Below are 14,748 nucleotides of genomic sequence, written 5' to 3'. Positions count from 1 at the left end.
TACCTTATATACATTGAAGCCTCGGCGGATGATCCTAGGGTCGTCCGAGGCAGCAACTGACCCAGAGGTTCGAGGAGGCCTTATCCGAAAGCCTTCCCCCAGCATGAGGAATTCCCTCCATTCCTCATAACCGTTCGTTGAGGTACGCGAGGGCTATGTCCCCAATCATACAGCCGTAGGGGCTGTTAAAGTCATTCTCTTTTTCCTCTACCTCGGCGACAGCATTTTCAGCTTGTTGTTCGGCCGCCTGAGGTTCAAGGTCCCTCGCTGAACCAAAGTCTTGAGATAAAACCCTGTCCAGCTCGTCCGCCTCAGCGAACTTCATCCGACCAAGCCCTGCCTTAGCTCGGCCAATCCTGGTTCCTCGGGCACTAAAGGGGCCTTGCCCTTGTCTTTTGCCCCAACCCCAGAATCGTGACTTCCAAATGGAACGGGGTGGGGGGAGTCGGTGGGTTTGGCATTACTATGTCGACCCTAGGTCTTGCCGACCTGAGAGTTTGAGAGAAGGGGGGAGCAAGAGTTCGCCCGGCCTCAGCAGAAGGGCCTGGCTGATTTTGGTATTGTGCCTGAGCAACTACCAAAGTCTGTGGCCGATTTTGGCCAAATAGAATATGGTGGTGGTGCAATGACTGCTCGGGCTGATCTTGTTCAGGCCGACCTACGACCGTCCTAGGAGGAGAGCGAGGCAAAGAAGTCGGTTACTCGTCCGCTCCAAGGGTCGAGTTAGCAAATAAAGCGCGGTTTACACTCGAACCCCTCCTAGAAGTGGAGGTGCCTAATTGATTCTAGCGCTCTTCAAAAGAGGTGGCCACCTCGACCACTGAGCACACACTACCATCAATAGTAGTGGTGGTGTCTGTGTTTGTGTTAGAGGGGGTTGGTCCCCACGTCCGAGTTGTTCGGATCATAGGAGGCCAAAGGTTGAGCAAGAGTGCCGTCAGGATTTCTGGCGGCATGAAGGTCGTGCGTTTGCCTCGTACGCGCCATGTTCGGCTGTAGGGACACAGAAGAATAGGTGGGGGTGAGTTGGTACGCACTAGAAATGGACCCACTCCATAAAGACGAGATTCCTCAGTCCCAAGCGAACAAACGGCCTCATGAGGAGAAACGGACGAGGCCGAGTGTTGATCCAGGATGTTTGAAAAATTAAGCAAAAAATGAAAAGAAAATTAAAGAAGAAAGGAAGAGTATTCGGTTACCTTCGTCCGAGTAGAAGGTTGAAAAACTTGAAGAGTGCAAGCAAGAAAACTCAAAGTCCTGAACGGAAAACTCGAATGTGCGGCGGAGCTCTTGAAGAATCTGGGAAGAAGTAACTTTCTCTCTCTAGAGGCTTTGACTTCTCTCTAGAAAGCAAGAAAATCCAAAGTAAAAAATGAAGGTCAAACCCTTGCTATTTATAGGCAAAAGTTGGAGCGGTAAAATGGTAAAAATTGTTCCCGCCTAAAGAATGCCAAAGGATTAAAATTCAAAGAATTTAACCTAGAAGTCAAACGGTTAAACTCTTCTGTTTGACGGAATCCGTGTAAATGCCCTACTATTTATGACGGAATGCGAACGGACGTCATAAACACCCGTAACTCTCTGCATGTACCTCGGAAGTTGAACCACTTCCTTAGAAAGTGCAATGCAGATAAATGTCAGAAAAAAGTCTCTTCTGCCGCTGATGGCCGACCGATCACTCGGCAATATTCCTTAAAAGAGCCAAGACAAGGCAATCAAGGCACTCAGCCTAATTCCATGCCGCTCGGCCCACTCTATCCAAACGACTCGGCCAGGCTCGTAAAGAGCGATAGGCCATTCCGACCAGGCGTTCAGCCCAATAAGGCGGACGGACGCTCCTGTCCGGCTCTTGTTTACAATATGAAATACTTCTAATGCGCCCAAGGTACTCGAACGAGTGAATGTCAGAGGAGGCAGCCCAGTTGGGACGAGCCACCCCTCTGAGGGGCAAATGTTTAGGGTAAAAAATACCCCAAGTACGTGGTCCAATCCCGTGATGACACATGGCCCAATAAAAGGGTGACATGTGTCATTGTAGGAAGATGACATGTACTATGAATAAGAGAGCACTTGAAATCAAATATGTCATAAAGGCCTCCTTATATCAGGAGGCCCAAAAGCAACTAGAATGCCGCAAAACGGCGCCCCCAGAGGACACATGTCCTTCGTTGATTGTGCAGCCAATCAATGGCCCTAAATTCTAGGTCACTTACCCTAAAGGGCACAAATCCCCACCCCTATAAATACCCCAATCATTGCTGATGGGAGGGGTGGATTGAGACATAACATTTAATAGAGCACAAAAAGCTCCAACTTCTCTCTACTTTCTCTCTCTACATTTATTCCGTTTCCGGTCACTAACTTGATCGTCGGAGGCGAATCTCCGATAGCCGGAGATTTGTTGTGCAGGTGTCCGCGTCCTGTTGCCAGATCAGATCTTGACCAGTATCCCAAGGGATTCTAAAAAACCCCGAAACATGACCTTTATTTGAGCATGTTGTTAGCTTTCCCCCAAAGTCTCTATACTTCCATTTCACAGGCCTTTAACTGGACAAAAACCATAAAAACCCCAATTTTTGTTAATATAATTTTTTTTAGTTATCTTTTCCACACCAAACTTCACTACTAACACTGCATAATTAATAAATCATAAAAATTAATAAATCTAAAAAATAACACAAATCAAAATTCTACTCACAACACAATTTGTGTAATTTTCCACCCTTGAAACTACATAAAATTACCAGAAATTAATACCATCTTCAGTCATTTAAACCTCAAATTATACCCTAACGAACCCAAAATTGATAAAGAAAATTCCAATCGATTCTTGTTTAAGAAAAATTAAAATCCCTAAGTACACAAAAACCCGATAATTTGGGGAGAATTAAATCAAATTAAGAACATAATCAATTTTTATTCATGATAGTTAATCGAATTTTTAGTAGAATAAAATCAAAATAAAGAGTAATTGATACCTTCATTGTTATTTGTGTTTGGTTCCAATTCATAAATTGATTTGTTGAGATCAATTGCAGTAGAATTTCGTTCTTCAATTCATAAATTTGATTCGTGATTTCGGGTCGATGATATTCAACGCAAAGGAGAGAGAATGCAATTGAGGCTTTTATTTGAATTTAAATGATAGAAGACTAGGGTTTTATAAGGACTTTTGTTAAAATTGTACTGGATAGGTGTGCTGGGCTATTTTGTTCAAACAATAGCACGTGAGACCATGAGGTTCGGACCAGGTCCACCCAAGAGTTTTTACTCTTCCATATAAACTTTCTCGAACCTTCCGTCTATCTCTCACCTCTGACTTCTTCAACTTTCATAACCCTCAACACATCAACACTATCTCTGTAAGTTCCATAGATCTAATCTCATTTCATGTTCTGATTTATTGTTTGTTTGTTTTTCTGGGTTTTTGATCTCGATTAATTTGTTTATTGATTAGATTTTGTATAAAAATGGCGACTAAAAGAAGTGTATCAACCCTGAAAGAGGCAGATTTAAAGGGAAAGAGAGTATTTGTTCGTGTTGATTTAAATGTTCCATTAGATGATAATTCTAACATCACTGATGATACAAGGATTCGTGCTGCTATTCCCACCATTAAATACTTGTCTGGTTATGGCGCTAAGGTCATTCTTTGTAGTCATCTGGTATATTTCTTTTCTCTATTTCATTTTTTTCAAGTATTTTTTAGTTGGTTTGCTGTTTGATGTTATCTTTCATCTGGGTTTCCTTTGTTTTGTATTTGTTTTTATTACTTGAAATACTACCTCCGTTTCAAATTATTTGCCACCATTTGATATTTTCAATTCACACTTTATGCAAATCGTTGTTAATAATATGAAAGGGAGGTAGTATAATTTTAAATGTTGAAATGATACTGATTGATCACTTAGAAGTTGTTTTGATATTTGATTTTTTTTTGCATCTGGGTTTCCTTTCTTTTGTACGCCGTATTTGTTTTTAAAATTTATAATATAGGTCTAAAATCAGTATTTTGTTTTAAAAAAAAAAATTAATCTGGAAATGATATCCAACGATCCCTTAGATTTGAGGGTACTCGATCATGTTTTTCAGTTTTGATTAATTCTGGGGTTTGTTGATTGTACAGTGTAACAGTGTAGGTTGTTTTTAAGATATTATGATTTTTCCAACTGGGTTACTTTTAAACTAAAGGGAGCTAATGGGTAGTTTAATTTGGGTTGTCGGGTAAGAAGCCATTTGGTTCAAGGTTTGGGTTGTGTCGGGTCACTTTTAGGACTCTTAAGGAATGTAATACAAAGTATATGAGAATGAAAGTAATATTGATGTGTGTTTCTTCCTCTAAGGTTCCCTTCTTAACCAGCAAGATGGTGTAAAAAGAGAAGTTCGGGAATATCAACTGTGAATAACATTTTCGAAAAATTTATAATTGTCAATAGTCAACTGCCAAAATTTCTTGCATTTGGCCTACATCTAATCAAGAACAAATTGAAATGGTATTAACCTGACCGGAATGAAGTTTTATGATTATTCTATTGCTTTAGTGAGATTTGACATAGGAGTTGTATATATCATATCAATACATGTACCTTTTTATGTTCTATTTGCTTCATACTAGTTCAATGATTAACAAAATTTACGATGTCACTATGTGGCTTTCTAACTTCTATGTTGTATAAATTGCACTTGTGCTTGGCGATGTTACATTTAGAGTTTTGTTTGTGCAAAAGGTGTGGTTCCTGATAAGTAGAATTTCCATTGCATGCTAGGGAATGCAAGCTTACTATTGCATCTTAGGCACGATGGAAATTATTACTGTGTATAGTATTAAAGTAGTGCTTGCACAATAGAATGCACATGTATGTATATTAACTATCTTGTTATGCTGTTATCCTGTTCTTTATCACTTTGGTTGCCTTTCTGTTTCCAGGGACGTCCAAAAGGTGTTACACCTAAGTACAGCTTGAAGCCCCTTGTCCCAAGGCTTTCTGAGCTTCTTGGAGCTGAGGTATGATTTTCTGTTGATCTCTGAAGATTATGGATATACCTTTACAAAAAAAGTAGAATTTAGGAAGGTGTGATTATTTCACTGACAATTTCCGTTCTCACTTTATCTTCATCTGTAATTTGGTACAGGTTAAAATGGCAAATGATTCCGTTGGCGAGGAAGTCGAGAAAATGGTGGCTGAGTTGCCTGAAGGAGGTGTTCTGCTTCTTGAGAATGTGAGATTCTATAAAGAGGAAGAGAAGAATGATCCTGAGTTCGCAAAGAAATTGGCTGCTCTAGCAGATGTCTATGTGAATGATGCTTTCGGTACTGCCCACAGGGCTCATGCTTCTACTGAAGGTGTTGCCAAGTATTTAAAGCCTTCTGTTGCAGGCTTTTTGATGCAAAAGGTGCTTGTTTTATTACTTGGTGATAAGTGGACTTATTTTGGTATTTGTTGCTGCTGATAGTGTTTGTGTATGCTAATTATTAGCCTTATGTATTAGCACTCAGATGTTATTACTAGTCAATGTCCATTCATTTCACTCATAATATGGTGACTGTTCATACTCTACAGCCTCATCCTTTTTGGTGTAACATGCTCTTTAGTCTTTACTGCTGATTTCTAATAGTCCAATATTACGTGTCATATGAGGATGCTTTGATGTGCATCTGATGTGTAGCTGTATGTGATAAATTACGCTGGAGCCATGCTAACTACTTTGGAAAAAAATTATTCGTACCTGATTGCACTCAGTCAGGTTTTTAGTCTTGGTAGTGCCTGAGATGGATTACATTGGTTCTTGGTCTAGAATATATAATGTAAAGCGTTGAATTGAAGTTGCCAATAAGAGTTATATGAAGTTAAAAAATAAGAAAAGTTTGCACGCTGTTGGGTTGAAGCTACTGCCAATTTCATGCAGCACCATGCTAAAATAGTCAATGCAAGTAGATCAGCAATATAACGAAGAAACAAGCCATCCTCTTCCAAGCTTATCGAAGGCTTATAATGTTTTGTTCACGTGTTTATGCAATTGCTGTTTGGTTTCTCCAATTTTCTTTTTTAGAAAAGCTGTTGTGTTGACTGGTATGTGCTGCATGATTTCTGCCTGCACTAGGAGAGCTTGAACTAGAATGAAGTCTTACCTAAAGGATTTTTTTGTTAATTGCTTTTGTGTTTATTGATTGTAGGAACTTGACTACCTAGTTGGAGCTGTGGCAAACCCCAAGAAACCTTTTGCTGCTGTTGTTGGTGGCTCGAAGGTGTCAACCAAGATTGGTGTGATTGAGTCATTGTTGGCTAAGGTGGACTATCTTTTACTTGGAGGAGGGATGATATTCACTTTTTACAAAGCCCAAGGACTCCCGGTTGGATCCTCTCTAGTAGAGGAAGACAAGCTTGAACTTGCAAACCTTCTCATGGAGAAGGCAAAAGCAAAAGGAGTGTCCCTGATGCTGCCTACTGATGTCGTAATTGCTAACAAGTTTGCTGCTGATGCTGATAGCAAGGTTCGTACATGTGACTATTTTTGTATATGTGATATCCTCTCATTGTATTTGTAGTAGTGGTATGGCCGTATGGCAATGATGTGGTCTCATGATTGTACTGTTTTATAGGTTGTACCTGCCTCGGCTATTCCCGATGGTTGGATGGGATTGGACATCGGACCAGATTCTATCAACACTTTCAGCGAGGCTTTAGACAAAACCCAAACCATCATATGGAATGGACCTATGGGTGTTTTTGAATTTGAGAAATTCGCTGCAGGGACTGAGGTAAATATTGAACCATAACTGTCTCCTGTTGTATTGTTTAATTGTTAAAAGCCTGTCCTACATTACTTTATAATTCTTGAAAGCTATTATGAAATGATGTATATGGTGTGATTAAAACCATTCTTGACATTTTTATCTGTAGGCCGTAGCGAGGCAGTTGGCTGAACTTAGTGGAAAGGGTGTGACCACAATCATTGGCGGAGGTGACTCTGTTGCTGCTGTGGAGAAGGTTGGTCTTGCAGACAAGATGAGCCACATCTCTACAGGAGGTGGTGCCAGCTTGGAGCTTTTGGAAGGCAAACCACTGCCTGGAGTTCTTGCCCTTGATGATGCTTAAGTGCTTTTATTTTTTGTTATAATCTTGCTTTGTGGTCTTTTGCCCAAAGTTTATAAACTGGGTTTTTTTTTTTTGCCAGTGTTGCTACTTTTAGGAGGGACCTGTTGTGGTTTTAGTGGGTCTGAAAATAAATCATTTTTGAACTTTTGTAACGGAGTACGGACTGGTGTGCATTTGTGCATGGTAGTGTCTTGGATATGAAACAGTTAATAATTTAACTTGTTCAAGTTCATGCTTGCTTAGTTGGTTGGAGGCTCTCCTTCCACCCGCCCATGCAAGAAGGCCCCCAAAAGATCGACCACTTTTCTTAATTTAGCAAGTGGTGAACAAAGTTGGATTGAAGAGGGAATAAATACGCGAGCAACTTGCTTTGTTAGAAAGCAACTAGTTTATTATTACCGACGCCCCATTTACCGCCTTCAAGCTAAATCGAATAACAGAAACTTAGCAACTAGTTTATTATTACCGATGCCCCATTTACCGCCTTCAAGCTAAATCGAATAACAGAAACTTAGCAACTAGTTTATTATTACCGATGCCCCATTTTACCGCCTTCAAGCTAAATCGAATAACAGAAACTTTAATTTGGGATTGGGAGAACGGCCAGTCGCTATATAGTTGGGCCAGGGCAATTCTCCCTGGGATGTTTACGTGCTTTTGCACCATCGCTGACTTTCTTGCTTTTCCGATAGCCTTTAGTATAGTAGCATTTCTAGTGATCCTGCTTAACCTATCAGCTTTGTGGCAAAAGGGTTAACTTTGTAGCAAAAGGGTTGAAGAGGAGCTATATTCTTGAACCATTATTTGAAATAAAAGATGAATATTACAATGTTTATTTTAACTAGGGCTGAGCAAAAAAACCCGAAAAACCGAACCGTAACCGAACCGAAAAATTGGGTACCCGAACCGTTTAAAGGATTCGGGTCGGGTAACCGAACCGTTAAGAAATCAACAGTTCGGGTAGCGGGTACCTGTTAACGCAGTTTCGGGTACCCGAATTACCCGAAAATCTAAAATGTCAGTTTTTTTTTTTTTTTTTTTAATAAAATTGAAACAGAAAAGTTATGAAAAAAGCCGTGTTTTATTATTTTTTTTTTAAAAAAAAAATAAAAAATAAAAAAAAAACCAATGAACCCTAACTCATCTGTTGTTCTTTTCTCATTTCTCACTCACACACTCAGCCTCCATCCCCCTTTCTCTCCTCCTCCTCCTCCTCCTCTTCTTCTCTAATCTCTGGTTCTCTAAGTCTATTCTTTATCAGCGGTTATCCGGTTATCTCAGGTAATGATTCCTTTTCCAGATCTAATTATTTGCAATATATGAATTCAATTTTTCCTCTAATTGTTTGTTAACTTTGTTTCTCAGTATCCTCACGGCTCACGTACGGCCTCACCGTTGTCTAACCGTGGTGTTCCTATTTCTCCTCCATTGAAGTGTTCTCTGAGGTCTCCATTAAAGCGGCTTGGCGACTTGTGAGCTTTCTCTGCTCCATTGAGATTTGAGGCAGCTTCATTCTAAGGTAAGATATTTTTCTTTTTGCATTCTAGGGTTTATCGTCAATTAAATTCAGTGTAGTTAATTTAGGGATTTCCTAAGGTGGATTATTAAACTATTGGTAAATTGCTAAAGTTATGAACAATTGAAACCAACGATATTTGTTGTTAGAATTTTTCTATTCATTTTTTTTTTATATTTTTTATTTTTTGCCAGAAGAAGTTACTGTTATTTTTCAAACCAACTTTAATACTCTTGATGTTTCCCTACTTATTTTGCAATAATAGTGTTCTTTTAGTTCATGTTTACAAGTAATGCTAAGGTGCTACCTGTTATTTATTATTTATTGCAAAATAAATCATGGTTTTAGACTTTTGGTTACAAGGAATCATGGAAGTTTGTTGACAATTTATACGAAGTATAAGTTTATGAGTATTATACTATTATTACTGTTATTCATTGTGTAATTGATACATTAATAATTTCAGTATATTGCTCTCACTGATATATGCAAAAGTGTTTATAGGTCTTTATATACATTATTCATTGCAGTCTTTAGGTGCAAATGCAGCTTTTTATAGGTCTTTATATACATTAATAATTTCAGTATATTGCTCTCACTGATATATGCAAAAGTGTTTAATCTGCCAACTTAGTGGCTTATTGATGTGTTTCTTGTTTTTTGTGTATACATGATTGAACTTATTTGTTTTTTCATTTGTAGGAATGTATGGAATTTGGAAGTAGTGGGGAGATGGAAGACTCATCGGCTACAAGTCAAGCTCCTCCAATTCCAAGTCCTCCTCCCGAGCCTTGGGAGTATGACCCTTGTCCAATGATGAAAAATAATGACCCCTTTGAGCAACCAAGTCAATCAAACCAACCTTCTGAAGCTGCTGATGCTGCTGCTCCCTTAAGTGAAGCTTCAAAAAAGACTAGAAAAAGATGCTCTCCTCATTGGGAGCGTTTTATAAAGAAGGATGGAGAAAACAAGGCTGAGTGTATCTATTGTCATACATATATTGGTTGTGCATCACTTCAAGGTACCTCCGGCATGAAGAACCACATAAAGCGGTGTAAGGAATACCCCCCAAACATTGATCAAATCAGCAACTATTGGCCCTTTGTCAACAAACTCTTGATGCGAATCTGGTGGATAAAAAAAAAGGTCGACTTGAGTTGTGGAAATTCAATCAAGAAGATAGTAGGAAAGCTCTGGCAAAGATGGTGATTATGGATGAAATGTCTTTTAGAATGGTGGAGCATGAAGGTTTTCGCAACTTTATGAAGGTAACACAGCCCTTTTTCATTATTCTTTCTTGATGGACAGTGACTAGAGATTGTTTTAGGATTTATTTGGATGAGATAAAAAGTTTAAAGAGCGCTTTTAGCAAATGCACTTCACGTATAAGTCTCACCACTGATACTTGGACTTCTTGCCAAAATATGAATTACATGCGTTTAACTGCTCACTTTATTGACCAAAATTGGAAATTGCATAAAAAAATAATTAACTTTTGTATAATTTCTGGTCATTCTGGTGAAACAATTGGTAAATCTGTCCAAAGTGTCTACTTGAATGCGGTATTTCTAGAGTTATGACTGTCACTGTAGATAATGCAAGTTCAAATGATGTCGGCATTCAATATTTGAAAAGGAGGTTTGAAAGTTGGAAGACATTAGTTTTGGGTGGTCGGTTTTTACACATGAGGTGTTGTGCTCACATATTAAGTTTAACCGTTAAAGAAGGATTGAAAGAAAGTGATGTGTCAATAAAAAGAATTCGTTGTGCTGTTAGGTATGTAAGATCATCGGGTTTTAGATTGCAAAAATTTATGAGTTGTGTTAAACAAGAAAAGTTGGAGTCAAAACGTTTTCTTTGTTTAGATGTGGAAACTAGGTGGAATTCCACTTATTTAATGTTGGAAGGTGCTTTGGCATATCGTAGGGCTTTTGATTTGCTTGAATGTTCAGATGGTGGTAAATTTAGGTATGAGTTAAATAAGTCAGATGGGGTGCCTGAACCTAGTGATTGGGATGGTATTGCCTCTTTTCTTCCTTTTCTTAAAATATTCTATGATGCTACTCTACGAGTTTCTAGCTCATTGTATATCACCTCTAATGTGTATTTTCAAGAACTTGTTGGGATTAGTGTGTTAATCAAGAAAAAAGTGTTGAGTAATGGTGTGGGGGTGAGTTTAATGGCTAGTGGAATGAAGAAAAAGCATGACAAGTATTGGGAAAATGTTGATAATGTGAATCTTTTGTTGTATATTGCTGTCATTCTTGATCTTAGGCGGAAAATGGATATACTACATGGGCAATTAAACAACAATATGATTCTGAAAAAGCTAAGTACTTGTGTGCTAAAGTGATGCAAACTCTGAATGACATGTATGACCTTTATGTTTATGAAAACCCTCTGAATGAGTCCATTCCCCCTAAAATTTCTGATTTGCCTGAGGAAGTAGAAGATATGGATTCTGATATAGATAAATAGAGATTTGGGACCAAACCCTCAGAAATTATCAACCTTTCACGTTTAGGGCGAAGGCAACTTCGAACTTGGCTAGGTGTGTCTAGAACTAATGTATGCGGAATTTTATAAGAGGGAAAGAATAGAGAGATCTTCTGGCTTTTAGAGAGAGAAGAGAATAGATGACTGGTGATTATTGATTGTAAACGGGGAGATACGACCCCTATTTATAGAAAAATAGTCCGAAAACGATAGAAAATACTTAAAGTTCTATACGGAATAAAACTGGCACCTGTCTCTAGGCGACAGACGTTAGCGCCAGGCGACAGACGTTAGCGCCTGGAGACAGACATTGTCGTTTGGCGCTAATTAAAAGATAAAACGCGCCTTGTACGAAATCCTTTTCTTAATATGATTAAGCAGCAAATTCCGTGTCTATCAAATTAAAATTAGGTTTGTGATAAAACATTTATTTTATTCCAAATAAAACTCTTTAAAATATAATTATCAACCCTAATATCATTAGAACTTAAAAGAACCTTCTAAATATTCTAGAAGATTAAAATCAATCCTAATAACTTTAGGAATAGTAATTAATAGACCCTCCTCTAGATCATTGGGCCGCATATAAAATTCATTTCGAGCCTAATTTAATATTTAGGCCATAACTTCCTCATTATTCATCGGAATTGGGCTTATAATATATCGCTGAAAAGCTCTTTACGAGCCTAATCCAACTACACTATTATTGGAACCTTATCATGGACCAAACTAAATTGGAATGACTATTTTCATAAATAAAGTATATTTTCAAAAATAGAAAGAGCGATAATTTTAACAAAAACATCCACATCACTAGACTTTTCACCTTTCACTTCGTTCGATAATCAAACAACGTGAAAGGTATTCATCACTGGGTTTGGTTTTGGGGGGACACATTTGGGTGTCTACAGAAGCCCCCACTTTGACTGAGTTTGGTGAAACGCAAGTTTCAAAAACGAAAGTCAAAGTAGTGATAAGGACGGAGAATGATTCAGAACGTTCTGCGATCCTAAATCATTCTTGTAACGCCTGTACCTGCAAACTAGCATTAGTTAAAACAGATAAAAGAGTTAAGAAACGCGTATCTTGCACCGTCGAGCACATGTCTCTAGGGTAATCGATTTTTTTGCAGCATTTTTGTTGGTGACGACCTCCACAGTGCCTCATGAACGCCATCGTCGAAGATCGCTGCTTGTAGTTATCCTCGATTGTGTGTGACAATCCTCCACATTACCTCAACATCGTCGAAGGTGACTGCTTGTAGCCATCTTCAGTGCTTTGCTTTAATATTTGCTGTGTTGATGCCTTGGGGGTGATGACAATCCTCTCTTCTTTAGGAATAGTTGCCAACACAACTCTTGAATGATGTACGACAATCCGATTTAGGGAAAGTTGTCAATGCCACGTAACAATCCATTCTAGGAAATGTTGCCACGATGAAGCGACAATCCGTATCTCGGAAATTTTGCCAAAATCCAATTTTGGGAAAAGTTGCCAATGCTTCGTAACAATCTGTCATTAGAACCTTGCTACAGTCGACAATCCACGTCTTGGAATATAACTCTTGAAAGCAATCCACCTTGGAAATTTGCCAATATTATGCGACAATCCTTTTGGGAAAATATTGCCACAATTGACAATCCGCGTCTTGGAACATTTGCAAAAAAGAGTCTACTTACAATCTGTCTCGGGAAAATTTGCCACTACTGAGATGAATGACAATCCACGTTGGGGAACCTTTGCCGAAATGTTAAGATGAATAGCGACCTACGACAATCCTTTGGGAATTTTTCCATAGGGAACTTGATGCATGACAATCCATTCTCGGAAATATTTACAAGGATTTGATGAACGTATGACAATCCGAACTTTGAAAAACTTGCCAAATAGAGAAAGAGCACGACAATCCATGCTTGGAAACATTGCCAGTTTGAGATGACAATCCAATCTTGGAAAAATTGTCGAAGATTTGATGAATGTATGACAATCCGAACTTGGAAAAAATTGCCAAATAGAGAAGGAGTACGACAATCCATGCTTGGAAATATTGCCAAAGGGGACAATCCAATCTTGGAAAATTTGTCGTTGAAGAATGATGCTCAACAATTCACTCTTGGAAATATTGTCGTTTTGGTGATGTGCTTGCTTTTGAACCAATGCCTTGGTGCTTGTAACGAGCCAATGATTAGGCGCTTAAGCTGAGTGAGATGATCGTCGTCAAGCCGATCACTGATTGCGATTATAATCGAGCCGACTGTCAATCATGTCAATTTGCTTATAGGGGCTAACTGGCGTACCAAGGAACCCAATCAATCAATATGACCATTTGACTCTAGTTGATTTGCTAAGTTGTTTGCGTCCTTTTGCTTTAAAATTTTTGTAAAGATCACCTGTCTGTTTGGGACTTAGTGTGCCTGCATTTGTTTTTTGGACTACAGGACTTTGCTCATGTCTTTAAGGTTGACTTTGTGTGACTTAATGCTATTGCCTAACTCGACGTGTAACTCGATGTACTCAAATCGACTCGTGTGCGTAGACTTAACTCAATGTGATAACACGACATGACTCAATGTGTACATGACTCGTGTGTGCATTGTGTTGTGATGTGTTTGACTCAAAATGCAAAAAAGCAAAAAATTTCCGTCATTTTTGTGGAGGGTACCGACTTTCTCCCAAAAAAGAAAGACATAAAAAGAATCGAAGTGGGTGTTTGAGGTGTATGTTGAATGAGCTTAGTTAAATGTATATGTTGATGTTGTATCTCATAGTGGAAACATTAGTTCATCCTAGGCTATCTCTATTGTTGACTCGATAATGAAAGTATTTGGGTAACTTAGGCACGGAGGCTAAGTACTTCATACTTTTTGATGCAATAAGAATTATGATAATGAGTGATCTTGATATGACAAGGCGTGCTTCATCGTTGTGTTAAGATTTCATGACAAAGGGTTCCTACGAGGAGGATTATTTGTCTATGTATCTATGATGTGTGTGAAAGTGACACTAAAGCTAGGCTGCAAAGGCTAACGGTATGGAAAAATATTATTCCAAGAAGAGTCAAATGATGGTTACTCTTAATCTAGGTAAGCTAATGATGTAGGGATCAAGCCCCCAAGTCCAGCTCTAAGTGGATAGGGATGAGCATAGGAGATCCCTTGATATGATCATGCATGAATGTATATATGAATGACTGCATTTTATTACGGCCGTACCTCGTTGTGAGGTTGCCTACGTATCCGTTAGTAATCAGGCCGAACGTAGCTATAGCTGAACCTAGCACAAGTGTGTGTATACCTCAAAGAGGTCTTTGAAGGGTTGTAACGTGGTTAGGCTAAAGGTTAGAAGAAGAAGGGGATAAAGGCTCAAGACCCTAGATAAGCCCCCAAGGTGTGCAACCTTGCTTTTGAAATCTTTATATTTTTATGCTTGAGGTCTCCTCACTTTTGAACTCTCTTTTGTTTATATTTTGCTCTTGCTTTTTGCATTTTTTATTTTGATAAGTGTGGGCTATCCCGATCATGCGGTCTATCACTCACTTGGCATTCATGTTTCTTAGGCACGGTACCTAGCACTCGATAAGAGACGCAATCTGAGACGTGTTCATATCAAAGACATATTCATGTCAATGGCTTTGGAACA

General features: G+C 38.7%; 1 protein-coding gene across 1 annotated transcript; it reads left to right on the top strand.

Moving 5' to 3' along the window:
- The first annotated feature begins 3,233 nt into the window (after positions 1-3,233).
- Positions 3,234-7,324, top strand: LOC145592341 (phosphoglycerate kinase 3, cytosolic-like). The gene is made up of 7 exons (XM_081648788.1): positions 3,234-3,362; positions 3,458-3,665; positions 4,928-5,005; positions 5,134-5,394; positions 6,176-6,493; positions 6,602-6,760; positions 6,903-7,324. Exons 2-7 carry the CDS (start codon positions 3,471-3,473, stop codon positions 7,095-7,097), a joined length of 1,206 nt encoding a protein of 401 aa, XP_081504914.1. The 5' UTR covers positions 3,234-3,362; positions 3,458-3,470; the 3' UTR covers positions 7,098-7,324.
- Positions 7,325-14,748: the final 7,424 nt, after the last annotated feature.

This window comes from Chenopodium album, chromosome 18 (genome assembly GCF_948465745.1).
Source record: "Chenopodium album chromosome 18, dcCheAlbu1.1, whole genome shotgun sequence".
NCBI lineage: Eukaryota > Viridiplantae > Streptophyta > Magnoliopsida > Caryophyllales > Amaranthaceae > Chenopodium > Chenopodium album.
The sequence above is the reverse complement of the archived record's forward strand: the minus strand, read 5'-3'. Positions and strand labels throughout refer to the sequence as shown.

Bases quoted from the DNA above. Each gene is read 5' to 3' on its own strand.
- LOC145592341 (XM_081648788.1), top strand. From the start codon at position 3,471: ATGGCGACTAAAAGAAGTGTATCAACCCTGAAAGAGGCAGATTTAAAG. The intron at 5,006-5,133 runs GTATGATTTTCT...AATTTGGTACAG, and splicing joins CTGAGCTTCTTGGAGCTGAG to GTTAAAATGGCAAATGATTC. The intron at 6,761-6,902 runs GTAAATATTGAA...TTTTATCTGTAG, and splicing joins AATTCGCTGCAGGGACTGAG to GCCGTAGCGAGGCAGTTGGC.